Source organism: Ranitomeya variabilis, chromosome 3 (genome assembly GCF_051348905.1).
Source record: "Ranitomeya variabilis isolate aRanVar5 chromosome 3, aRanVar5.hap1, whole genome shotgun sequence".
Taxonomy (NCBI): domain Eukaryota; kingdom Metazoa; phylum Chordata; class Amphibia; order Anura; family Dendrobatidae; genus Ranitomeya; species Ranitomeya variabilis.
Window position 1 is genome coordinate 501204052 of NC_135234.1, and position 27233 is coordinate 501231284.

Here is a 27233-nt window from a genome sequence, read left to right on the forward strand (position 1 = left end):
GTCAGGTTAAGTTCTTTAAACTTCTTTCCTATTAGACTCAACGCTCTGTCAACCTGCTGCTGAGACCCTGTAAGAAGGAAAAAAAAAAACATTAAAAAGACAGCACTTTATAAGAATACGAAGAATATCTATAAATATATACGCTTACCCTCTATGTGGCAAATCTGAAAGTCTTGTGTGTAAGGCAGTGTAGAAATGTAAATCTTGGCACCAGATGACTCTTTCAAGTAGCTTACATATCTGCCTTGTTTGCCAATTAGGCGGCCAACTAAATGCTTTAACCAGAAAGTAGGGGGGGAAAAAAAGATCAAAATCCATTAAATACAAGACGTTCCCAAGTATTAACCATAAAAATGACTCACATGACTACTTATGGTGGGTATTAAAAAAAAGTGTCTGGGCCAAGTGTGTTAAAATTGCAATAAGGCTGCAATTCCACAATTGTTTGGAGGTTTGTTTTTTTTTTTACCATGTTCACTATATGCACATGCAAAAGAGAAGCCAGAGTCAATGCTACTAAATAAAAAAGGTATAGTTTATTGAAAAAGAACATCGATAGCTTGTGCCATGTATACAGAAAATCTCAATCTATTAACGCCAGCCACAGGCTGACTTTCATAGGAGGATTGTAATGACAGGCATGAAGGGGGTCATCAGCAGATCCCCGGCTTGTCACAACAACACATCAGCAGCCTGCGATCTTGTCATGGGGGCACCGATGGCAGCATGGAACGACGTGCCCCCCTGCTGGCATGTGTTAAAAGCTGCCATCAATTGACAGAGATTGACAGTGGGATTTAGCTGGAACTTCACCCGCGACTAATAGAGCACATGATGGCTAATTAAATCAGTGATGTGCAGGGAAAAATGCGGGCTCTCATGCCTCCTCACAAAGTCAGGAACACAACTTTTGATGTACATGTACGTCAGTCGTTAAGGGGCTAAGCTGGCCTTAACTTGTATACACGTGCTTCTCACAAAATTAGAATATCAAAAAGTTAATTTCAGTTCTTCAATACACAAGGTGAAACTCATTATATAGAGTCATTACAAACAGTGATCTATTTCAAGTGTTTATTTCTGTTAATGTTGACGATTATGGCTTACAGCCAATGAAAACCCAAACGTCATTATCTCTGTAAATTAGAATAATTAAAAAACACCTGCAAAAGCTTCCTCAGCTCCACAATCATGGGGAAAACTGCTGACTTGATAGATATCCAGAAGACAGTCATTGACACTCCACAAGGAGGGTAAACCACAAAAGGTCATTAATAAAGAAGCTGGCTGTTCAGAGTGCTGTATCCAAGCATATTAATGAAAAGTTGAGTGGAAGGAAAAAAGTATGGTAGAAAAAGGTGCACAAGCAACTGGGATAACCGCAGCCTTGAAAGGATTGTTAAGAAAAACGCCATTCAAAAATTTGGGGGAATTTCACAGAGAGGACTGCTGGAGTCATTGCTTCAAGAGCCAGCACACACTGATGTATCCAGGACATGGCTACAAGTGTTGTATTCTTTGTATCAAGCCACTCATGACCAAAAGACAATTCCAGAAGCGTCTTAGGCTACTTTCACACTAGCGTCGGGCTCGGTCCGTCGCTGTGCGTCGGGCCGACGTTCCCGACGCTAGCGTTGTCTCCGCTGCACAACGGGGGCAGCGGATGCATTTTTCCAGCGCATCCGCTGCCCCATTGTGAGGTGCTGGGAAGTGCGGGGAGGTGGGGGCGGATTGTCGTGAGCAAAAAACGTTACATGTAGCGTTTTTTGCTCCCGACGGTCCGCCACTGCACGACGCATCCGTCGCACGACGGGTGCGACGTGTGGCAATCCGTCACAATGCGTCGCTTAATGTAAATCAATGGTGAAAAAACGCATCCTGCAAACACTTTTGCAGGATGCGTTTTTTCGGCAAAACGACGCATTGTGACGGAATGCAGTTAACGCTAGTGTGAAAGTAGCCTTACCTGGGCCAAGGAGAAAAAGACCTGGACTGTTGTTCAGTGGTCCAAGGTGTTTCCAGATGAAAGTAAATTTTGCATTTCATTTGGAGATCAATGTCCCAGAGTCTGGAGCAAGAGTGGAGAGGCATACAATCCAAGCTGCTTGAGGTCTAGTGTGAAGCTTCCACAGCCAGTGATAGTTTGGGGAGCCATGTCTTCTGCTGTGTAGGTCCACTGTGTTTTATCAAGACCAAAGTCAGCGCAGCCATCTACCAGGAAATTTTAGAGCACTTCATGATTCTCTCTCCCGACAAGCTTTTTGGAGCTAGAAATGTCATTCTCCAGTAGGACTTGGCACCTGTCCACACTACCAAAAGTGCCAATACCTTGTTTAAAAACAAAAGCATCACTGTGCTTGATTGGCCAGCAAGCTCGACTGACCTTAACCCATAAAGAACTTATGGGGAATTATCAAGAGGAAGATGAGAGACATCAGACCCAACAATGCAGACGAGCTAAAGGCTGCTATCAAAGCAACCTGGGCTTCCATAACACCTCAGCAGTGCCACAGGCGGATTGCCTTTATGACACGCACCACTGATGCAGTAATTGATGCAAAAGGAGTCCCGACCAAGTATTGAGTACATTTATTGAACATACATTTCAATAGGCCAACATTTCGGATTTTAAAATCATTTTTCAAGCTGGTGTTATAAAGTATTCTAATTTATTGAGATAATGACTTTTGGGTTTTCATTGGCTGTAATAATCATGAACATTAACAGAAATAAAGACTTGAAATAGATCACTCTACAGTGTAATGACTGTATATATGAGTTTCACTTTTTGTATTGAAGAACTGAAATAAATTAACTTTTTGATGATAATCTTATTTTGTGAGAAGCACCTGTAATTGAAGGACACTGGCTACAAGGAAAGGTGTTATAAATTTAACAAAATTGGTTGACTATTATTCATACTTGAAATATGTATACACAAGACTTAAATTATACAAGCATGACAGGCCAACACATGGTTGTATACAATGCACTCCTTGAAAGTTTACAGGCAAACCACTTACTTTTGGCACTTCAACCTCCCAAATGACAAGCTCAGCCTTTTTTACATCTACTTTCTGCTTTACATTCTGGACTTGTTCAGACTTTCCCAGAGCACAACCGCTGTCCACAGAGTCCATGCTATTCACATCTGAACCTGAAAAATTCAGTCAGCTCTTAAACGTTCTTATCTACACACAGTACATCATTGCGAGTGACTGTATGACACTGGTCTACTCCTCCAACAACTGTGATCATGCCATGAATGTGACTAGTTAATACTGGATTACTTGCAGTAATAAGCCCAGAATTCTGCAAGATAGATTATACAATATATTGAAATACTTAAATTTTTAGTACAAAAAAAGATTCTTGTTTACGGTAATTATTTTTTGTTGTTGTTTGTTTTAAACACACAATTATAGGACAGTAGACCGCAAATTATTATTGGGAGTAAAGGGTCATGGAGCGTCACATTGTAGAATTCCATTACAGTAACCTCCTCGAATATATTACTAATCGTATGAGCACTAGAGCCAATAGAGAATAAATGCTAATCCTAAAAAGCCAAGCCCGACATAGGTTTGCAAACTAATGTTCTCAAAATTACTTTTTTCTAATCCAAAAGCTAACACGGTAAAACTTAAACCTCTTACCTCCCGAGTGATCAACTTCTGTATCGCCAGTCCACAGGCCTTCATTTTTCAAATCAAGAGAACTTGCCTTCACATCCCCATTACTATATGGTACACTGTTCTCCACCGTTCTTAGCTTTTTCATTTTTTCACTGGCCAAATTGAAAGTTTCCTGCGATACCTCAATGCTTGATGAACTTAATGAGTCATAGGAGCCAACGCAAACACTTGACAGTGCAGTGCTTTGCAACTGTTCCTCTATGCTGATACCATCTTCTGATGTACATACGCTAACACTGGAATCCTCCATAGTTGCGTGACACTCATCTTGGAATTCTGCATTCCTATGAACTACACTTACATTTGGTATCGCATAGGTCTCTTGTGTGGACATATTTGAAACCAACGGTTCTTCATATGTTTTTTCAGGAAACAAATCCTTATTCACAACTGAAATGCTTGAGAGGTTTTCCACCAAGGATTCTTCTGTCTGTGTAGATTCACAAGTAGAGTCCATGTCACAGACAGAGTCGATTTCCTGATCAACACGTTCAGTGATCCTAGTGTTTTCCTCTTGGGACAGTTTTATTTTTGTGGATTCCTGAATGGAGTCCTCTTCCTCATCTACTGCAGTGCTTCTGATGCTTTCCACTTGAGACTGTTCTGTTCGTGCAGATTTACAGGTAGAATCCATTTCTGCACAACTTTCACTGTAGTCAGCAAAATTTCTCTGCAGTGCAATCTGCTGACATTGAGCATCTTTTGGTAGCATTTCTCCATTTGTCTCATCAAGTACTTGACAGCTACCATCTGACACCTCACCTGGTGTGCCTGCCAAAATTTCCTGTTTAGCTGCCACAATCACTTTGGATATGATGTTTATGGCCAGCTGCTCAACTATTGTGGCCTCATAGTTTCCAAAAAAGGTTTTTGCATTCCCATCAAACTGTTCGTTTTTTTCCAAGCACTGAGAGAAGGCATCCAATATATCTGCACAATTTCCCTCTCTCATCACTTCAGTGCATGCAGATTTGATATTTGATAGCTGATCGGCTGATACAGATTCTGCAGTTTTGGAGATTACAGGTTCAAGCAAAAGTTCTGAACCCTTTAGCGCAAAGGAAGGAGACAACTGATCTTGCATCAGTGATGTAGACTCTGCCCCCAACGCAGACTTACTATAACATTTTGTAAACTGAGTACTACTGCCCCCAGTGTCTTGCATAGACACTCCTGTCTCATTATTACCTGACTGAGGACACTGTACTAGAACAGACATTTTCACCACGGTTTCTATTTCATCAATACAAGGCTGTTCATCCTCTATACAAGGCACCATGTGCAGTCGTTCTGACTGGATACTATGGATAACTTCGGAGGAATTACTTTGGAGATAATCTGTAGAGGTGGTGCACACTTTATCTGCATCCACTAAACACAGCTCAATATCACATTCGACAGAAGGCTGTTGTAAGGAGTCAAAAGCAGTAATTTGGATGTCAGAATCACCACATACAACATCCTTTGCTTTGGTGTCCGACAGCATATTAATCAAAGTGGCAACCTCCGCTACTGGAGGCACAAAGCATGCATCCTGTGGAGCATTTGCCTCTCTGTCCAACTGCAGAAGCTGCACCCTTGAGCAGCTTTGCATTTCTACTGTGGGGCCAAGCTCTGTCAGTGTAGTGTCTGCTTGAACGTCCATGGGAGCAGTAAGCTGCTGTTTTCTATGGTTGTCATCTTTCTTCCTTGAAAAGAACCACCACCAGCCAAGAAGTGCCAGCACTCCAGGAATGGTGTAGGGCAGAATCACACGGAAGCGCAGCGCCATTTTAAACAAGGCTCCTGTATAGACTCTGTAAAAGAAAAAAAAAAGGAAAATTAACTACTGAGACTGCCGCCTGCTGATACAGTGGGGGCATAAAATAAAATTAAAAAAAAGTTACACCCACAATTTCTTATTGCTAGTGTATTTAAACACCACATACAAATGTTAGCAAAATCTCATCTATTGATAAAATATTGAAAAAAAATATATAAATCTTATCTATTCACACACTTCCATTAAAAACAAAGACCTACATGCACATTTACAATGAGAAAAAATACAAACAAAAAAAAAAAACAATTAAAACCCAATCTGCCCATTGCTTCAGGACAAAATCCATTTATGGTAGCTTCCTTTTGTTAAAAGAAGCCTACTGTGATTCCCATTCCAAGGGTAAATGGCGAACCTGCTCGCGTACTGGAAAATGCAGCACATTAGGATCTGAATTATGCATTTTTTAGAATGACTGAATACATTGACCCACTCCCAGGTGAACTGGAAGTATAAAAGTTCACCAAGTTTTAATTAACAGAACGGATTGTCTTTCCAAAATATTGAAAACTAAAAGGTGCAAAAAAATTACATACTATAAATCTGCTTCTGCAATTGTCACACTTTGAACAATGGTAAAACCATTCTTATGTTTTAGTATAGAGCAGACCTGTGCAAACTACAGACCAAGGGCCACATCTGACCACCCTCCTCACATCCCACGAGTGTCTTGATTTATACAATATCTACACCTTCAGAAAGCGTATACCAGTGAATGAAAGGCCACGTTCCCACAATAAGCTTTTGGTGCAGGCACGATGGAGCCTCAGTGTGTAGAGTAAAGGCCGAGAGAAGGGAGACATTGTTTTTTGGCCCTTACAGAGAGAATTTGAAGAGCCATCATTAGGTATTTGGGGACTGTGGGGAACAAAGTGTTGTGGGCTGAAAGGGAATAATATTTGGGGGGTCGTACTGTGGGGGTCTTGTATGGGGTGGACCATCATATTGAATGGGGTTGATCGTATGGGGGTGACTGAGATAATGTGTTGTGGCTGCAGGTGGAACATACTTTTGGGAGTGTTACAATTCTGTGTTGGTGGCAGTGAGGGGGGAACCATCTTGTTTCAGGGCAATTATCCTGGTGGAAACACTTTGAAGGTCACTAAGTATTTTGTGGGCTGCTGGAGAAAATACTATGGGAGTAAAGGTACCGTCACACTCAGCGACGCTGTGGCGATATAGACAACGAGCTGACCCAAACTAGATCTCTGGAGCGTCGCTGTTTAGGTCGCTGTAGAGACGTCAAACACAGCAACTCCAGAACGATGCAGGAGCGATCCAGTGACGTAACGGCGACTCACTTCTTGTTCTTGCTGGTTGTTAGCTCCATGTCAAACAGCCGGAGTGTACCGACTGGCTAGAAGGAGACGCTGCGACGCCCCCTATGCTCGTTGCTGGCGTTGTTGCTTTTGATGTCAAACATGACGATACACGCCGACCTGGCGACGAAAATTGTAGTTACTTACCGATAACTGTATTTCTCTGATCCCATGATGGCACCACGGAGAGAGGGGTCCGCCCCCAGGGACAGGAAACCTACAGGTGAAAAAGGGCGTACCTCTCTCCCACATCAGTTGGTTTACAGAGCCTTCAGCTGCAACTCAACGTTTTACAAATTAAACTTAATTAAATTAACTTAACAGAGGCACCGTGACTAAAGCTAATTATTAATACATTATAATGTGCACACCTGTGTGTGAAAAGGGAGGGAATATACAGGTGCCATCATGGGATCAGAGAAATACCGTTATCGGTAAGTAACTACAATTTTCTCTATCCCCATGATGGCACCACGGAGAGATTTGCATAGATTGTAACTCTTAGGGAGGGACCACTGCCTCTAGAACCCTTCGCCCAAAGGTGAGATCAGAGAAGGTCAAGTCTAAACGGTAATGTTTGAAAAATGTAGACTGGGAAGACCAAGTGGCCGCTCTACATATCTGTTGTATTGAAGCGCCAGCTCTCTCCGCCCAGGATGACGCCACTGCTCTGGTTGAATGAGCCTTTATATTCTCCGGGATGGCCGTCCCGCTAGATGAGTAGGATAGGGCGATGGAATCTCTTATCCATCTCGCCAACATGGCTTTCGATGCTTTTTGTCCCTTCCACGGACCCTGGAAGCAGACAAACAAAGCCCTATCCTTCCTGCACTCCCTAGTGGCTGAAAGACATTGGGCTAGGCATCTTTTTACATCTAGGGTATGCAGTGTTTTTTCCCCCCTCATTTTTGGGGTTGGGACAAAATGAGGGCAGAGAGATCTCTTGTGTCCTATGGAATTGTGACGCGATTTTAGGGAGGTAAGCCGGGTCAGTTTTAAGGATGACTATCGTCGAGGATTTGAGTAAAGGGTGGACATGCAGATAATGCTTGTATATCGCTGACGCGGCGGGCCGAGGTTAGGGCCACTAGGAGTGCGGTTTTTAGAGATAAGATCTTTAAAGGGACATCCGCCAGGGGCTCAAAGGGAGGTTTGGTCAGAGCGTTTAAAACAAGGTTTAGATCCCATGGGGGAGCATTATGAAGAGGGATAGGCCTGGACCTACCCGAGGCTTTAATGAATCTCATGATCCAGCGGTTTTTGGCTAGATCATGATTATACAAAGCTCCCAAGGCTGCTACCTGAACCTTTAGAGTACTTGTAGCTAGGCCCTTTTCCAGCCCCTTCTGCAGGAACTCAAGAATCTTCCCTATTGGGATTTCCCTAGATGGATCTGTGCCCGATACTGACATGAACTTTTTCCACACTTTTCCATATATTTTAGTGGTTACGAGTTTTCTACTCTGTAATAAAGTAGAAACTAGGTTGGGTGAGAAACCTTTATCACTCAGTAATTCAGTAACTTCCTTTCAAAAGCCAAGCTGTCATGTGTAGGCTCTTTACACTGGGGTGAAACACTGGGCCCTGGGATAAAAGACTCGGAGTGTCTGGTAGAACCCAAGGGCTTGCTATGGACATTTTTCTTAGCCAAGAAAACCATATTCTGCGGGGCCAGAATGGAGCTATTACTATCACTGTTGCTCCCTCCTCCCGAATTTTCCTCAGTACTAAGGGGATAAGGGATATCGGAGGGAACGCGTAGGCGAGGCGATAGTTCCAGGGAATTGTAAGAGCATCCAGAGCTACTGGGCCCCCCCGGGGATCGATTGAGCAGAATGTTTTTACCTTCTGGTTTTGACTGCTCGCAAATAAATCTATTTCTGGCTGTCCCCAACGTTTTACGATCTGGTTGAACACCGTTTGTTTTAGCTCCCACTCCCCCTGTTTCAAGCGCGTCCTGCTCAAGAAGTCTGCCGTTTGGTTTTCTGAACCTTTTATGTAGAGAGCTGTTAAGGATTTCAGGTTGTGTTCTGCTAAGTGGAAGATGGATTGGGTCACCTCCATCAGGGTTCGAGACCTGGTGCCTCCTTGACGGTTTAGATACGCTACCACTACCTGGTTGTCTGAGAAGACTTTTACGTGGTGGGAGTGAAGGAGATTTAGAAAGTGCATTAGGGCCAACTTTACCGCTAACAGTTCTTTCATGTTTGAAGAGACTAGCTCTTGGCTTTCGCTCCAATTCCCTTGTGCTACTTGATCGTCTATGTGTGCGCCCCACCCCCAGGGGCTTGCATCTGTCGTCAGGATTTTCTCCGTTGGTAGTGCCCAGGGAACCCCTTTGGTTAAACTGACCGGGTCTGCCCACCACCCTAGGGAGTGTATCGTGCTTGATGAAATGTTTAACTGCCTGTCTAAATTTCCGCGCAGAGATAGGCTTGAATCTAAAGTCTCCCATTGAAGGTCCCGGGTATGACACTGTGCCCACTGCACGGCCGGGATGCAAGCTGTCATGGAGCCCAGCAGGGACATTGCCTTTCTGAGAGTGGTGACTGGAGACATTGTCAACTGTGACACAGCCTGTGTCATTTTTTGAATCTTCCCCTGAGGAAGGTAGCACGTCTGCGCGGTCGAGTCCAGTACGATCCCTAAGTACTCCTGTACTTGGGAGGGCACTACCCTGGATTTGGGCATGTTCAACAGCCAACCTAGACTCGACAGTGAAGTCATGACCAGATCCAACTGTTGCTTGCAATGTTGGAATGAGGTCCCTACCACCAGGAGGTCGTCCAAATAGGGAACTATTAGAACATTCTGTTCCCGTATGTGGGCCATCACTTCTGACATTATCTTCGTGAATACCCGAGGTGCGATAGCTAACCCGAAGGGGAGAGCCCGGAATTGGTAGTGTTTTACTTCCCCCTGGATATTCACTGCAAGTCTGAGATATTTCTGATAATCCCTGTGAATAGGCACATGGTAGTATGCATCTCGTAAGTCTAGAACAGTCATGAAACACAAGGGAAAGAGTATTTTCACGCAAGATTTTATTGTCTCCATTTTGAAATGTGGAATCTCGAGGAAACTGTTTAATCTTTTGAGATTTATGATCGTCCTGTATGATCCGTCTGGTTTCCTCCGAAGGAAGAGGGGCGAGTAGAAGCCCATGCCTCTTTCCTGATATGGAACTTCCTGTAAGACTCCCTTCTGAATCAAGTTCAAAATTTCTCCCTGGAGAGCGGACTGTTTGTGCGCTTGTCTCTGTGGTGTCACCATGAAGGAATTGCTCGGTGACCTGTGGAATTTTAGTTTGAGACCTTCTCGTATTATCCCTAATATCCAGGGACTGTTTGAAATTTTTTCCCCAGGCTGGAAGAAAACTGGCTAGTCTCCCTCCGACCTGGGGAACACCTTCATTGTGTTTTCTTGTTATCGGGGGGAGTTTTGTTAAACAAGAATCCTCTGTTTTTATTCCTTTTGTCTTCCCATGCCTCCTTATTCCCTTTTGGGGGTCTCCTCCGCATGAACTTTCTGTTCCGAAAGGGACGCCTGTAAGACTGGTTGGGGAACCCGGGAAAGGACTGCTTTTTATCCCCGGCTTTGTCGAGGATGTCATCTAATGTGGATCCAAACAGAAATTCGCCCTCGCAAGGTATTGAGCAAAGTTTCGTTTTTGTCTGCAGATCCCCTGGCCAACACTTTAGCCACAGGGCACGTCTTGCGGCGTTCGAGAAGGAGGCTGACCTGGCTGCTAATCTGGCTGAATCCACCGATGCGTCAGCCAAAAAGGCTGCTGCACCTTTCATCACAGACACCGATTTTTGGATTGTCTCTCTTGCCACTTTCCCCTTTGAGAATCCAGGTGTTCGAGCCATACCATCAGGGCACGGGCCGTGCAGGTGGCCACAATGGCTGGTTTCAGTCCTCCCCCTGCCGCTTCCCAGGAATTTTTCAAGAAAATCTCAGCTTTCTTGTCCATTGGGTCTTTTAAGGTACCCATGTCCTCGAAAGGCAGGGCGAATTTTTTGGAGGCCTTTGCTATGGCCACGTCTAATTTTGGTGCTTTACTCCAGGATAAGCAGGCCGGGTCGTCAAAAGGGTATTTTCTTTTGGGAGTCAAGAGAACTTTTTTGTCCGTTTTTTTCCACTCTCTCTTAATTAGAGAGTGAATTCTCTCATTTATTGGGAACGCTCTTCTTTTCTTTTGCTCCAACCCGCTGAACATTATATCCTGCGCCCTTTTTTTAGGACGTTCATCTACCAGGCCCATTGTTTTCCTGACGGCCTTTACCAAGGCGTCAGTTTCTTCGATAGGGAAGCAACTGTGTCCCCCTTCAGAGGATAGTGACGAGGTGTCGGAGGCTGATGAATCACCAGAGTCTGATATTTCACTTTCCGACTCCTCCGTACTAGGTTCAGGGGATCTATGGACTTGTTTTACGTTTTTTCTTTGATGTTTTAATGCCTTTGAGGGCACTCTCCACCTGACTTCTTATTAATGTTTTTAGGTCTGAGGCAAATGTCGGAGACTCTTCCTGAATTGTCTTCTCTATGCAATTACTGCATAGCTTCTTCTCCCATGAGGAAGGTAACTCTTCCGGGCATATAGCACATATCCTGTGCTTTAATTTGGTTACACATTTCCTTCCCTAGAAGAAAAGTCACCATATATCAAAAGTCCGAACTTTCACGTAGATCACTCACCCTCCTGTGACCAAGAGATACCGTCTCGGGCCTGGGAACTATATCCACTGCTGGGTTCGCCACAGACCGCGTAGTTTTCGCAGAAGCTCGGCTGCGTTGTGACCCTGAGCGTCCGCTGCTGCTGCGCTGCTGAGGGGAAGTACCCTTGTGCTGATGCTGTGTGTGCTGCTGCCGCTGTGCTTGCGCTTGCTCAGGGGATAGCTGTATCACCTCCTGCGCATCCTGCTGCTCCTGGTCGCTCATGGTCCTGCACTGTTTAGTGAAGGTAGCTGAGCAGCGAATCCGGGCTGCTCAGCTGTTTAAATTTGCCGCCCATATTGCTTCACTTCCGGTTTCTGCGCCGAACCGGAAGTGCTCCCATCGTGCCTGCGCTTTAACTTGCTGAGAGGCGCGCGCGCCATGCTGGTTATTGGCTCCCGGGGTGTCGGACGTGCCGCCGCAGCTGTTACCAGTAATTCATTTTCGGCGGCCGCTGCCGCCGTCCTCAATGCTGCAGCCGCAGCTTTCTTTAGGGAAGGATTCTCCTGCCGGCGCCCGCTCTCTCTCCGGCGATGGTGGCGCCGGCGTTCAGCTGCCCCGTGTCCGGCCTCAGGCGTGCGGTACTTGTATGGGGCTCCATGGTTAGGTAGCCGCCGCTGCCCCCATGCGCTGTTTAAGCAGCGATGCGGAGGCTATGATGGTGACCGCCGTCACCTCCTCCTTCTTCCCCCTCTTTTTTTTTTTTTCTTGGGAGACAGGCTTAATCCTCTTCACTGCCCCCCCCCCCTCCTCACTCACCCTCCAGGTCCGCCGACCTCAGCGGTGGTGCTTCAGGGAAGGAGAAAAAAGAGGGGGAGAGAAAAAACCTGCTGAACCCAGCCGTGTCAGGGCGCCCCCTGCCAGGAACCGAACTGGATCAGCCCCTGGATCTTCAGGTACGTGCTGTAGGTTCCCCGTCAGGGACAGGAAACCAACTGATGTGGGAGAGAGGTACGCCCTTTTTCACCTGTAGGTTTCCTGTCCCTGGGGGCGGACCCCTCTCTCCGTGGTGCCATCATGGGGATAGAGAAATAAAGTTCTGGACTTCTAGCTCCGACCAGCGATGGCACAGCGGGATCCAGATCGCTGCTGCGTGTCAAACACAACGAGATCGCTATCCAGGACGCTGCAACGTCACGGATTGTTGTCGTTCTCTTTGCAAAGTTGCTGAGTGTGACGGTACCTTAAGTATTTGAGGGCTGTGGGGCATCAAATTGTACTTGGGGGGACCATAGAGACCATCATAATGTGCTGAGACTTTGGGAGATTGTAAAGTGAGGGTCATCACTTTGTATACAAACCAGCTGATAAGCTGGGGGAACATGGGTACCCGGCCCATCCAGATGTAAGAAGGATGATTTCAGGCAACTGAGACCGAGAGACATATACATTATCATACAATCCTCAAATTAACTTTGCCAAAACTTAAGCCCTAGGGTATTATTCCTTTAAAAAAAAAAAAAAAGGTATTTGAAGAGCTAGTAGGCTGCCGTCACACTAGCAGTATTTGGTCAGTATTTTACATCAGTATTTGTAAGCCAAAACCAGGAGTGGAACAAATAGAGGAAAAGTATAATAGAAACATATGCACCACTTCTGCATTTATCACCCACTCCTGGTTTTGGCATAAATACTGATGTAAAATACTGACCAAATACTGCTAGTGTGACAGCGGCCTTCGTGAAATACCTGTTGGTTCCTCTGTTCTATTTACTCCCTATGGTTCATAGGGACCCCGTGAACCCACCGGGAAGTCTAATTGTCTCTGGCATTGAAGGGTTATGTGACCCGGTACGCAAATGTATAGATTACTTGCATCCCATGTTCGAAACGTCCTGAAGAAACTGTATGGTCTTTCCTTGGAACCTGAAATGCTGTTAGTCACAGTTCACGTAGAATCCCTCTACACCTGTATTCAATATTCTCATGTTTTGGAGGCAGTTTAATTTTATTTCAATATGAGCAATTTGTATAGGCCATTATACACTTTAGTTTTGGAACGCTTACAATTCGTATTGACTCATTTTACCTTCAATGACAGGTTTTTCTTACAGCAACGCAGCACTGCGATGTGCACAGTCGAATGCAAACCTGTTCCTCAGGTAGTGGGAGAGGGAGGTCTTCTGGGATGGAGCACACACAGGTTCCCAGATACATGGCCATACATCGATGAGTTCATTATCTGGCAGGGCTCTGCCAATGAATTGCAGGACTGTCTCAGTTAACCCTGTAATGATCTGAACTTTTTTTTTGTTTTGTGTTTTAATTTTTCACTCTCCTCCTTCCCAGAGCCATACTTTTTATTTTTCTGTCAATATGGCCATGTGAGGGCTTATTTTTTGCGGGATGAGTTGTACTTTTGAACACCACAACATCATTGGTTTTACCATATCGTGTACTAACAAATGGGAAAAAATTCCAAGTGCGGCGAAAATGCAGAAAAAGTGCAATCCCACACTTTGTTTATTTCGCCTTTTTGCTAGGTTCACTAAATGCTAAAACTGACGTTCCATTATGATTTTCCAAGTTCATAGACACCAAACATGTCAAGGTTCTTTTTTATCCAAGTGGTAAAAAAAATTCCAAACTGTTACGGAAAAAAAACAAAAAACTGCGCACTTTTCAGATACCCGTAGCATCTCCATTTTTCGTGATCTCGGGTTGGGTTTTTAACCCCTTCACCCCCAAGGGTGGTTTGCACGTTAATGACCGGGCCAATTTTTACAATTCTGACCACTGTCCCTTTATGAGGTTATAACTCTGGAACGCTTCAACGGATCCCAGTGATTCTGACATTGTTTTCTCGTGACATATTGTACTTCATGATAGTGGTAAAATTTCTTTGAGATTACCTGCGTTTATTTGCGAAAAAAACGGAAATTTTTTTGATAGGGAGTTATAAGGGTTAAAAGTTGACCAGCAATTTCTCATTTTTACAACACCATTTTTTTTTTAGGGACCACATCTCATTTGAAGTCATTTTGAGGGGTCTATATGATAGAAAATACCCAAGTGTGAAACCATTCTAAAAACTGCACCCTTCAAGGTGCTCAAAACCACATTCAAGAAGTTTATTAACCCTTCAGGTGTTTCACAGGAATTTTTGGAATGTTTAAATAAAAATGAACATTTAACTTTTTTCACAAAAAATTTACTTCAGCTCCAATTTGTTTTATTTTACCAAGGGTAACAGGAGAAAATGGACCCCAAAAGTTGTTGTACAATTTGTCCTGAGTACGCCGATACCCCATATGTGGGGGTAAACCACTGTTTGGGCACATGGGAGAGCTCGGAAGGGAAGGAGCGCAGTTTGACTTTTCAATGCAAAATTGACAGGAATTGAGATGGGATGCCATGTTGCGTTTGGAGAGCCACTGGTGTGCCTAAACATTGAAACCCCCCACAAGTGACACCATTTTGGAAAGTAGACCCCCTAAGGAACTTATCTAGAGGTGTGGTGAGCACTTTGACCCACCAAGGGCTTCACAGAAGTTTATAATGCACAGCCGTAAAAATAAAACACATTTTTTCCCCACAAAATTTTTTTAGCCCCCAGTTTTGTATTTTCCCAAGGGTAACAGGAGAAATTGGACCCCAAAAGTTGTTGTCCAATTTGTCCTGAGTATGCTGATACCCCATATGAGGGGGGGGGACCACCATTTGGGCGCATGGGAGGGCTCGGAAGGGAAGGAGCGATATTTGGAATGCAGACTTAGATGGAATGGTCTGCAGGCGTCACACTGCGTTTGCAGAGCCCCTAATGTACCTAAACAGTAGAAACCCCCCACAAGTGACACCATTTTGGAAAGTAAACTCCCTAAGGAACTCATCTAGATGTGCTGTGAGAGCTTTGAACCCCCAAGTGTTTCACTACAGTTTATAAAGCAGAGCCGTGAAAATAAAAAATCCTTTTTTTTCCCCACAAAAATTATATTTTAGCCCCCAGTTTTGTATTTTCCCAAGGGTAACAGGAGAAATTGGACCCCAAAAGTTGTTGTCCAATTTGTCCTGAGTACGCTGATACCCCATATGTTGGGGAAAACCACTGTTTGGGCACACGAGAGAGCTCGGAAAGGAGGGAGCACTGTTTTACTTTTTCAACGCAGAATTGGCTGGAATTGAGATCGGACACCATGTCGCGTTTGGAGAGCCCCTGATGTGCCTAAACAGTGGAAATCCCCCAATTATAACTGAAATCCTAATCCAAACACATCCCTAACCCTAATCCCAACGGTAACCCTAACCACACCTCTATCCCAGACACACCCCTAACCCTAATCCCAACCCTATTCCCAACCGTAAATGTAATCCAAACCCTAACCCTAACTTTAGCCCCAACCCTAACCCTAACTTTAGCCCCAACCCTAACCCTAACTTTAGCCCCAACCCTAACCCTAGCCTCAACCCTAACCCTAACTTTAGCCCCAACCCTAACTGTAGCCCCAACCCTAACTGTAGCCTTAACCCTAGCCCCAGCCCTAACCCTAGCCCTAACCCTAGCCCTAATGGGAAAATGGAAATAAATACATTTTTTAAATTTTTTTATTTTTCCCTAACTAAGGGGGTGATGAAGGGGGGTTTGATTTACTTTTATAGCGGGCTTTTTTTTAGCAGATTTTTATGATTGGCAGCCGTCACACACTGAAAGACGCTTTTTATTGCAAAACATTTTTTGCGCTACCACATTTTGAGAGCTATAATTTTTCCATATTTGAGTCCACAGAGTCATGTGAGGTCTTGTTTTTTGCGGGACGAGTTGACGTTTTTATTGGTAACATTTTCGGGCACGTGACATTTTTTGATCGCTTTTTATTCCGATTTTTGTGAGGCAGAATGACCAAAAACCAGCTATTCATGAATTTCTTTTGGGGGAGGCATTTATACCGTTCCGCGTTTGGTAAAATTGATAAAGCAGTTTTATTCTTCGGGTCAGTACGATTACAGCGATACCTCATTTGTATCTTTTTTTATGTTTTGGCGCTTTTATACGATAAAAATTATTTTATAGAAAAAATAATTATTTTTGCATCGCTTTATTCTGAGGACTATAACTGTTTTATTTTTTTGCTGATGATGCTGTATGGCGGCTCGTTTTTTGCGGCACAAGATGTTTTCAGCGGTACCATGGTTATTTATATTTGTCTTTTTGATTGCGTGTTATTCCACTTTCTGTTTGGCGGTATGAGAATAAAGCGTTGTTTTTTGCCTCTTTTTTTAACGCTGTTCACTGAAGGGGTTAACTAGTGATATAGTTTTATAGGTGGGGTCGTTACGGACGCGGCGATACTAAATATGTGTACTTTTATTGTTTGTTTTTTTTATTTAGATTAAGAAATTTATTTATAGGAACAATATATATATTTTTTTTTTTGGAATTTTTTTTTTTTTACACTATAACATTGCCCCAGGGGGGGGGGCGCATCATGTTATAATGTAAGATCGGTGATCTGACACTTTGCTGTGCACGGTGTCAGATCACCGATCTGACGTGTACTTTTTCTATGCTTCCCGGCGCCTGCTCTGAGCAGGCGCAGTGAAGCCACCTCCCTGCAGGACCTGGATGTCGCGGCCATCTTGGATCCGGGCCTGCAAGGAGGAGGAGGAGGAGGTAAGAGACCCTCGCAGCAACGCGATCACATCGCGTAGCTCCGGGGGTCTCAGGGAAGCCCGCAGGTGTGGTTAATGTGTCGGGGGCGGTCCGTGACCGCTCCTGGCACATAGTGCCGGATGTCAGCTACGATAGGCAGCTGACACCCGGCCGCGATAGGCCGCGCTCCCCCCATGAGCGCGGCCGATCGCGCTGGACGTACTATCCCGTCGTTGGTCATACGGGCCCACCCCACCTCGACGGGATAGTACGTCCAATGTCAGAAAGGGGTTAAAGGTTACCATTTCAGTGCAGATACGTTCTTTTGACCGCCCATTATTGCATTTCAATGCAATGTCGCTGTGACCAAAAAACGTAATTCTGGCGTTTTGAATTTTTTTTCTCGCTACGTTTAACGATCAGGTTTTTTTTTTTATTGATAGATCGGGTGATTCTGAACGCGGTGATACCAAATACGTGTTGGTTTGATTTTTTTATTGTTTTATTTTGAATGGGGCGAAAGGGGGGGGGTGATTTGAGCTTTTTATTTTCATATTTTTAAAAACTTTTTTTTTTTTTCTTAACTTTTGCTGTGCTTCAATAGCCTCCATGGGAGACTAGAAGTTGACAGTTTGATCGGCTGCGCTACATAGGGGCAATGCTCAGACCAATATTTCTAATCATGATACCTGTAACCTGCTGGGGTAAGTGACTGAATCAGCAACTTTGTGCTCCGTCACAACTCGTGTCCGTAATGGGTGTCTTGAGAACACAGATTCTGCTAACAACGTAGCAGATAAGGCCGCCCATGACCAGATAGGCCCTTTTGGCATTTGCCAGAATTGCCAGATGGCCAGTCCTTCCCTGACTCCACAACACTGCGCATGTACATAAAAGTGCAGCCTATTAATATCAGCCCGCAGCTGTCTGATTAGTTTTTGCTGGATATTGAATATAGGGTCAACCCCACAATTTTTTTGGGGGGGTCTCCACATTATAACCAATAAATGCTACACAGAGCTGTGAGCAATTAATAAACAGTGAAGATCCATGGAAAGTGGTCCCTTCACAGCATAACACCAACCCCCAGCTGTCGGCTTATACTTGAGTATATATGGTATTTTTTTAAGCAAAGATTTTCAGCCATTTTTTAAGGTTAAAAGTACCCCTCTCGGCTTATACTCAAGTCATTGTCCCAAGGGGTCGGCTGGGGGAGGGGGAGCGGTTGACACATCATACTCACCTGATCCTGGCACGGTCTCTGCACGTCCCTGCCTCTCCGATGGTCTCTGGCGCCTGCAGCTCTTCCTGTGTTCAGCGGTCACATAATACCGCTCATTAAAGTAATGAATATGGATGCACCTCCACTCCCATAGGCGTGGAGCGCATATTCATTACTTTAATGAGCGGTACCATGTGACCGGTGAACACAGGAATAAGCTGCTGTCGTGCGCCGGAAACCATCAGAAGCAGGGACATACAAAGACTGTGCCGGGAGGGCGAGCCATGCGATATACACCTGTCCAGGTTCCACCGCTGCGCTGTGTCTTCTGAGTTCTCTGGCTGTGACGTTCAGGTCAGAGTGCGCGATGATGTGGTTAGTGCGCGTCCTCTGCCTGAACAGTCACTATAGACCCGGAAGACACAGCAGTGGAACGGGGACAGGTGAATATCGCAAGTGTCTGTGTCCTGAGCCAGCAGCAACTCCGGCACCTGACCCCCATAGCTTTCCAGTGTCCCCGCCTTATCAGGTCCTGGCACTCGGTGCCCAGCGTTGAGGGGTGAGTATGTCGGGGTTTTTTGTTTGTTTGTTTTTTTTAAATTGCAGCAGCATACGGGGCATATTATTCTATGGAGCATCTTATTGGGCCATCAACCTTTGTGCAGCATTGTATGAGGCATAATATTCTATGGAGCATCTTATGGGTCCATCATTAACCTTCGTGCAGCATTATATGGGGCATAATATTCTATGGAGCATCTTATGGTGCCATCATTAACCTTTTATGTGGGGACCAGGCAACCCCCACATGTACTCAGCCTGGCTAGTAGCTGTAAATCATTCAGCTGCCGAGATGAAAACTAAATCTCCGAGCAGTCAAATACTCGGAGTACACCCGAGCGTGCTCGGCAAAACCCGAGCAACTAGTACACTCGCACATCACTAGCAATAACGGCTTCCATCTTGCTCTCCAACCACTTGCTCCTCTACAACCTGTCACAGATGGGCTGAAGAACACTGTATATATAGGTTTTCAGTAGCCAATCACATTTGGGAGCCTCCCAGGGGCGTTTTTAAAACCCGAATACATAAAAAAACATTAAAAAAAACTGAAGAAACGGATGCAAAACTGATGAAGGGGATCTGGCTTTTCGCTGGTTCCGCTGGTCGGATCCGGCGGAAAACCGGATCAGTTTCTCACAATTTACGCCGGATCCGGCGCGATGCCGGAATCGGCATGACGGTAAAAACCTCACGTGTGAAAGTAGCCTAACAGATACTCGTGCTTATGACACAGCTCCTGTCAGCTGTGGCATAGGTCTAAGGAGCTGTGTTTCTTCAGAGTGCAGCACATACCATCATGAGACAAGGATGGGCTTTTGTTTGAATTAGGTGATGGGGGTCATTTTATCACATTCTTGGAGAAACTTATTAATTTAATCAAGACTGGCGTTTTGTACACTAGTCTTCGCGAAGGGAAGGCTGGAATAAGATTTACCAAATTAATTAGATTGCCCACTACTTGGCCAACCTATTCTTAAAAAGCACCAGCCACCAGAGTAACAGTTGCCTCCCTCATCAGTGTTACACCAGCGATGTTGGCGCCGGGGCTCACGAGACATGTGTGCATTGCAGACGATCAGCAGCTGCTGACTGGATGCAGCTTTTACCAATCAGAGCAGAAGTTTGCTCTGATGGCAGACTGATGGGCATCAGCTGACCCCCGATCATTTTCTCAGGAGTGTAGCAACTAACAAGTGGTCAGTGATCAGCTGCTATTAATAATCCATCAAAGCAAAAGTCCACATGAAGAATGATGAAGTCAATTTCAATACGTTGCATCTTTGGTGCTTTTTAGCAGCTTCATATTTCCAAAGACTGAACAAGTTGTTCTAACGTGTGCAAGCAAGCGCACTGTCAGTGACAAGAAACTAATAAGCATAGATTGGAATTGACAACTGATGCATGCTCAGTAGACCACAGCCTCTGCCCCCTGACAACTCTGACTATCCCAGCATGCACTGGGATTCTCAAACAAAGCATCAAAAAAGTGGGTAAAAAAAAAAAAAATTCATTTAGACAATGTAGTGGGAAAAGGATATGGAATTTTTAATTAAAGTACCGTATTTTTTGGACTAGAAGACTTTTTCCCAAAAAGATTTGAGAGGAAAATGGGGAGTGCATCTTATAGTGCGAACGCAGGCTTACCGGGGGGAGGTTGCGGCAGAGGTGTGGCGATGCTGCGGCGGTGGGCAGTGCTGAGTGCACCTGAGCAGGGTCCCTTCTTCAAGATGCCGGTGGCAGAGATGTGGCGGCGGCGCCGCAGCTCTGTGTCCACGGTGAGAACTGATTCACCGGTTACCCTGTGGCCATCTTCCTGAAGCTGTGTGTCCGTCGGAGACTTCAGTAAAATGGCCGCCGAAGCCGCAGATTGAAATCTCGGCAGCACTCGGCTTCAGGAAAATAGCCGCCGAGATCTCAACATGCGTATGCGCAGCCTCCGGCGGCCATTATCCTAAAGCCTCTGGCGGCCCACCGCCTTAGGAAGATGGCCGCAGGGAAACTGGTGATGCACTCTGCTCACCGTGAAACGCTGCAGATCCGCAAGTGATTTACAGTACAAATGTAAATAGAGAAAAAAAATGCTGTGCTAATGGTGCGGAAAATTCCGTGCGGAAACGCTGCGGATTAAAAGCAGCATGTCACTTTTTTGCGGATCTGCAGCGTTTTTGTACCCATTCCATTATAGAAATCCAAAGGGGTAAAAAACACAAGAAATCCTCAGCAAATCCACACAAAACCCGCAAAAAAACGCATCAAATCCGCACCTGCGTTTTCTGCCAAGAGATTCAGAATCCGCACAAAAAATTCCACAGGCAATTCCGCAACGTGGGCACATAGCCTTACCCCACTTCTGCCGCCGTCGGCTTCCTGAGGAAGGGACCTTTTTTTCTGCTATTTTCCACCCCAAAATTTGGGGTGCATCTTATGGTCTGGTGTGTCTTATAGTCCGAAAAATACGGTATATTAGAAAAGAGATTAGATTATAACATTAAACTATATTGGCCTTACTGAATAAAATACATTCCAAGTGCAGTCCTGAACACCAAGGAATGTATTGGTAGTGGTATTAGATCCAAGTACATGGCTATTAATGCTTTGGTACCCTATTGATATATTTATAGTCATGTACCTGCCATTTTTTCTTTTATCAAACGTTGACACCATACAAAAAACTAAGTAAACTAAAATTGGAGCAATACATAAGATGTATTGATGATGCATTTACTGCCATTTTACATCTGGCTTCGATATTCTATATAGGTATAGCGTGTTTGTATCAAACAATGCACTGCATATCAACATTATGTGCTTTTGCTATATTCCACCCAGTTATACTGCCATCTTGTGCTCAGTTTAGATATAGCATAGTTACAGTGTTAATTGGTTGTATGCCATATACCAAAATTTATTAAATTTATTATGCTAATTTATAAATGGCCATTAATTCCACAGTGCTTTACAAACACCAGCATCCCATTGGGGCTCAATCTAAATTCCCTATTAGTATGTTTGGAGTGTGGGAGGGAATCTGAGAACCTGGAAGAAACCCACACAAGGAGAACATACAAACACCTTGTAGATAATGTTCTTGGTGGGATTTGAAACCAGGACTCCAGCGCTGCAAAGCAATAGTGCATGTGTCTGCACAAACGGTTAGAAACCGACTCCATGAGGATGGTCTGAGTGCCCGACATCCACAGATGGGGGTTGTGCTCACAGCCCAACACCGTGCAGGACGATTGGCTTTTGCCACAGAACACCAGGATTGGCAAATTCACCACAGGAACCCTGTGCTCTTCATAGATGAAAGCAGGTTCACACGGAGCACATGTGACAGAGTCTGGAGACACCATGGAGAGCGATCTGCTGCCTGCAACAGCCCTCCATGTGCTCGCAGGACGTAGCCTGACTGCCATTAGGTACCGAGATGAGATCCTCAGACCCCTTGTGAGACCATATGCTGGTGCGGTTGGCCCTGGGTTCCTCCTAATGCAGGACAATGCCAGACCTCATGTGGCTGGAGTGTGTCAGCAGTTCCTGCAAGCTGAAGGCATTAAAGATATGGACTGGCCCGCTCGTTCCCCAGACCTGAATCCGATCTGGGACATCATGTCTCCCACCATCCACCAATGTCACACCACAGACTGTCCAGGAGTTGGCGTATGTTTTAGTCCAGTCTGGGAGGAGATTCCTCAGGAGACCATCCGCCACCTTATCAGGAGCATGCGCAGTTGTTGTAAGGAGGTCATACAAGCACGTGGAGGCCACACACACACACACACACACACACACACACACACACACATCTGAACATAATTTCCTTGTCTTGAGGCATTTCCACTGAAGTTGGATCAGCATGTAATTTGATTTTCCACTTTGATTTTGAGTATCATTCCAAATCCTGACCTCCATAGGATATTCATTTTGATTTACATTGATCATTTTTAGGTTTTACTGTTTTCAACACATTCCACTATGTAAGGCTACGTTCACATTTGCGGTCAGCGCCGCAGCGTCGGGCGCCGCAGCGGCGCCGCATGCGTCATGCGCCCCTATACTTAACATGGGGGCGCATGGACATGCGTTGTGCTGCGTTTTGCGCCGCATGGCCGCAAGCGTTGGACGCAAGAAACGCTTCAAGTTGCATTTTTTTTGCGTCCAACTTGCGGGCAAAAACGACGCATGCGGCGCAAAACGCAGCGTTTTAGCGTGCGTTTTGCCGCGTTTTCGTTTGCGTTGTGCGCTGCGGCGCCGACGCTGCGGCGCACAACGCAAATGTGAACGTAGCTTAATGAATAAAGATTTGCAACTGAAATATTTCATTCAGTGATAGCTAGGATGTGGTATTTTAGTGTTCCCTTTATTTTATTTGAGCAGTGTAGTTGGAACTCAAACCAGTGAATTTTCTTTGCTACTTTGATAGCAGTCATGTGAGTAAATACCATAAACGTAGTAACTTACTGGTCTGCAGGACCACATGAATGCATTAGTGGCCTGCTGAATCACAGTGGTTGCTGTGTGGAGCGGAAGTAACTCTTTGAATTTTCAAAATACAGGAGAGGAGAGCCTTGTTGTGAGTCTCAGACGTAAGTTGAGAGGGTAACCACAGCTCCACAAAGTGATCCTACAAATGCTGTCTTGTAGTGCTGGTTTGGAATGCTGCACAAACCAGGAAGAGACAGCGACCGATGCATAGGTTACTAGTTGCATGACATTTAGGCTAAGTGCACACGTTGCAGAATTGCCGAGGAAATTTCCGCAGCAATTCCACAACTCCTGCCACAGGTATATCGCGCGCGGAATTGGCATGCGTATTCCTGCTAAACACTAACAGTGTTTGACGAGTGTGACCAACTTTTTACTATTGATGCTGGCTATACAGCATCAATAGTAAAAAGATATGTTAAAAATAATTTTGAAAAATCGTGATATTCTCACCTTCCAGCGTCCCCCGCAGCATTCCCGATACTCCCGTTCCCAGTAATGCATTGCGAGAATGACCTGTGATGACGTAGCAGTCTCGCGAGACTGCTACGTCATCACAGGTCATTGCTGCAAGGCATTATTGGGAACGGGACATCGCGAGGAGTGGGAAGGCTGCTGGGGACGCCGGAAGGGGAGAATATCACGATTTACATTTTTTTTTTTAATAATTATATGGCTCCCAGGGCCTGGAGGAGAGTCTCCTCTCCTCCACCCTGGGTACCAACCACATATGATCCGCTTACTTCCCGCATGGTGGGCATAGCCCCATGCGGAAAGTAAACGGATAAATGCATTCCTATGTGTGCGGAATTCCCACGATTCCGCACAAAGAATGAACATGCTGTGTTTTTTTCCGGAATGCGATTCCCCCGTGGAAAAAAACGCAACATGTGCACAAAAATTGCCGATTGCATTCTAATAGGATGCTTAATGTATGCTTTTTTTTTTTTTTGCGGTTTTCTCGTTTTTATAGCGAAAAACCGAGTAAAAAAACGAGAAAAATCCTGAACGTGTGCACACACACCCTTACAAAAAAAAATGCATTTTTCAATTTTTGAAAATTTAAGGATCATTATTACTTAACCCCTTTCTGTCATTGGACGTACTATTCCGTCCATGTGGGGTGGGCCCTACTTCCCAAGGACGGAATAGTACGTCCAGCGCGATCAGCCGCGCTCACGGGGGGGGGGGGGGGGGGGGAGCGCGGCCGAGTGTCAGCTGGCTATCGCAGCTGACATCCGGCACTATGTGCCAGGAGCAGTCACGGATCACCCCCGGCACAATAACCCCCGGCACACTGCGATCAAACATGATCGCAGTGTTCCGGCGGTATAGGGAAGCATCGCGCAGGGAGGGGGCTCCCTGCGTGCTTCCCTGAGACGATCGGTACAAGGCGATGTGCTCACCTTATACCGAGCGTCTCCTACCTGCAGTCCCCGGATCCAAAATGGCCGTGGGGCTGCATCCAGGTCCTGCAGGGAGGTGGCTTCACAGCGCAGAGCAGGCGCCGGGAAGCCTCCCTGCTGTGCATATCAGATCGCCGATCTGACACAGTACACAGCAAAGTGTCAGATCGGCGATCTGTCACTGTACTGTGATGCCCCCCCGGGGCAAAGTAAGGAAGAAAAAAAAATTACATGTGTAAAAAAAAAAAAAACCAACAACAATTCCTAAATAAATAATAAAAAAAAATAATGCTCCAATACATTCCTTTAGCTAAATAAAAAAAAAAAAATATATATATATATATATATATATATATATATATATATATATATATATATATATATATATATATATATATATATATATATATATATATATATATATATATATATATATAATAAAAGTACACATTTAGTATCGCCGCGTCCGTAACAACCCATAAAACTGTCCCACTAGTTAACCCCCTTCAGTGAACACCGTAAAAAAAAAAAACACGAGGCAAAATAACCGCTTTATTATCATACCGCCCAACAAAAAGTGGAATAACATGCGATCAAAAAGACGGAAATAAATAACCATGGTACCGCTGAAAACATCATCTTGTCCTGCAAAAAACGAGCCGCCATACAGCATCATCAGCGAAAAAATAAAAAAGTTATAGTCCTCAGAATAAAGCGATGCAAAAATAATTATTTTTTCTATAAAATAGTTCTTATCGTATAAAAGCGCCAAAACATAAAAAAATGATATAAATGAGGTATCACTGTTATCGTACTGACCCGAAGAATAAAACTGCTTTATCCATTTTACCAAACGCGGAACGGTATAAACGCCCCCCCAAAAAGAAATTTATGAATAGCTGGTTTTTGGTCATTCTGCCTCACAAAAATCAGAATAAAAAGCGATCAAAAAATGTCACGTGCCTGAAAATGTTACCAATAAAAACGTCAACTCGTCCCGCAAAAAACAAGACCTCACATGACTGTGGACCAAAATATGGAAAAATTATAGCACTCAAAATGTGGCAACGCAAAAAACATTTTTTGCAATAAAAAGCGTCTTTTAGTGTGTGACGGCTTCCAATCAAAAATCCGCTAGAAAACACGCTATAAATAGTAAATCAAACCCCCCCTTCATCACCCCCTTAGTTACGAAAAATAAAAAAATTTTAAAAAATGTATTTATTTCCATTTTCCCATTAGGGCTAGGGTTAGGGCTAGGGTTAAAGTTAGGATTACATTTACAGTTGGGAATAGGGTTGAGATTAGGGTTAGGGGTGTGTCAGGGTTAGGGGTGTGGTTAGGGTTACAGGTGAGATTAGGGTTAGGGGTGTGTTTGGATTAGGGTTTCAGTTATAATTGGGGGTTTCCACTGTTTAGGCACATCAGGGGCTCTCCAAACGCGACATTGCGTCCGATCTCAATTCCAGCCAATTCTTTGTTGTAAAACAGTGCTCCTTCCCTTCCGAGCTCTCCCGTGCGCACAAACAGGGGTTTACCCCAACATATGGGGTATCAGCATACTCAGGACACATTGGACAACAACTTTTGGGGTCCAATTTCTCCTGTTACCCTTGGGAAAATACAAAACTGGGGGCTTTTTTTTTTCCACAAAAAAATTGATTTTTTATTTTCACGGCTCTGCGTTATAAAATGTAGTGAAACAATTGGGGGTTCAAAGTTCTCACAACACATCTAGATAAGTTCCTTGGGGGGTCTAGTTTCCAATATGGGGTCACTTGTGGGGGGTTTCTACGGTTTAGGTACATTAGGGGCTCTGCAAATGCAACGTGACGCCTGCAGACCATTCCATCCAAGTCTGCATTCCAAATGGCGCTCCTTCCCTTACGAGCTCTCCCATGCGCCCAGACGGTGGTTCTCCCCCACATATGGGGTATCAGCGTACTCAGGACAAATTGGACAACAACTTTTGGGGTCCAATTTCTCCTGTTACCCTTGGGAAAATACAAAACTGGGGGCTAAAAAATAATTTTCGTGGGGAAAAAAAGGATTTTTTATTTTCACAGCTCTGCTTTATAAACTGTAGTGAAACACTCGGGGGTTCAGAGCTCACAACACATCTAGAGGAGTTCTTTAGGGGGTCTACTTTCCAAAATGGTGTCACTTGTGGGGGGTTTCAATGTTTAGGCACATCAGGGGCTCTCCAAACGCAACATGGCGTCCCATCTGAATTCCAGTCAATTTTGCATTGAAAAGTCAAATGGCGCTCCTTCGCTTCCAAGCTCTGCCATGCGCCCAAACAGTGTACTCGGCGTACTCTGGACAAATTGTAGAACAACTTTTGGGGTCCATTTTCTCCTTTTACACTTGGTAAAATAAAACAAATTGGAGCTGAAGTAAAATTTTTTTGTGAAAAA

At 44.7% G+C, this 27233-nt stretch overlaps 1 protein-coding gene across 2 annotated transcripts in view; it reads right to left on the bottom strand.

Annotated features, from left to right (window-relative positions):
* The window catches only part of AKAP1 (A-kinase anchoring protein 1), a 105351-nt gene that overhangs the window by 31472 nt on the left and 46646 nt on the right, over positions 1-27233 (bottom strand). For both annotated transcript variants that reach the window (XM_077296835.1, XM_077296836.1), the window contains exons 2-5: positions 3657-5491; positions 3024-3157; positions 149-275; positions 1-67 (exon numbers count right to left, since the gene is read on the bottom strand). The exon at positions 1-67 is cut by the window's left edge and continues 58 nt beyond it. In XM_077296835.1, coding sequence (XP_077152950.1) covers positions 1-67; positions 149-275; positions 3024-3157; positions 3657-5466 — 2138 coding nt within the window. In that variant the 5' untranslated portion in view covers positions 5467-5491. The remainder of the gene's footprint in view (positions 68-148; positions 276-3023; positions 3158-3656; positions 5492-27233) is intronic.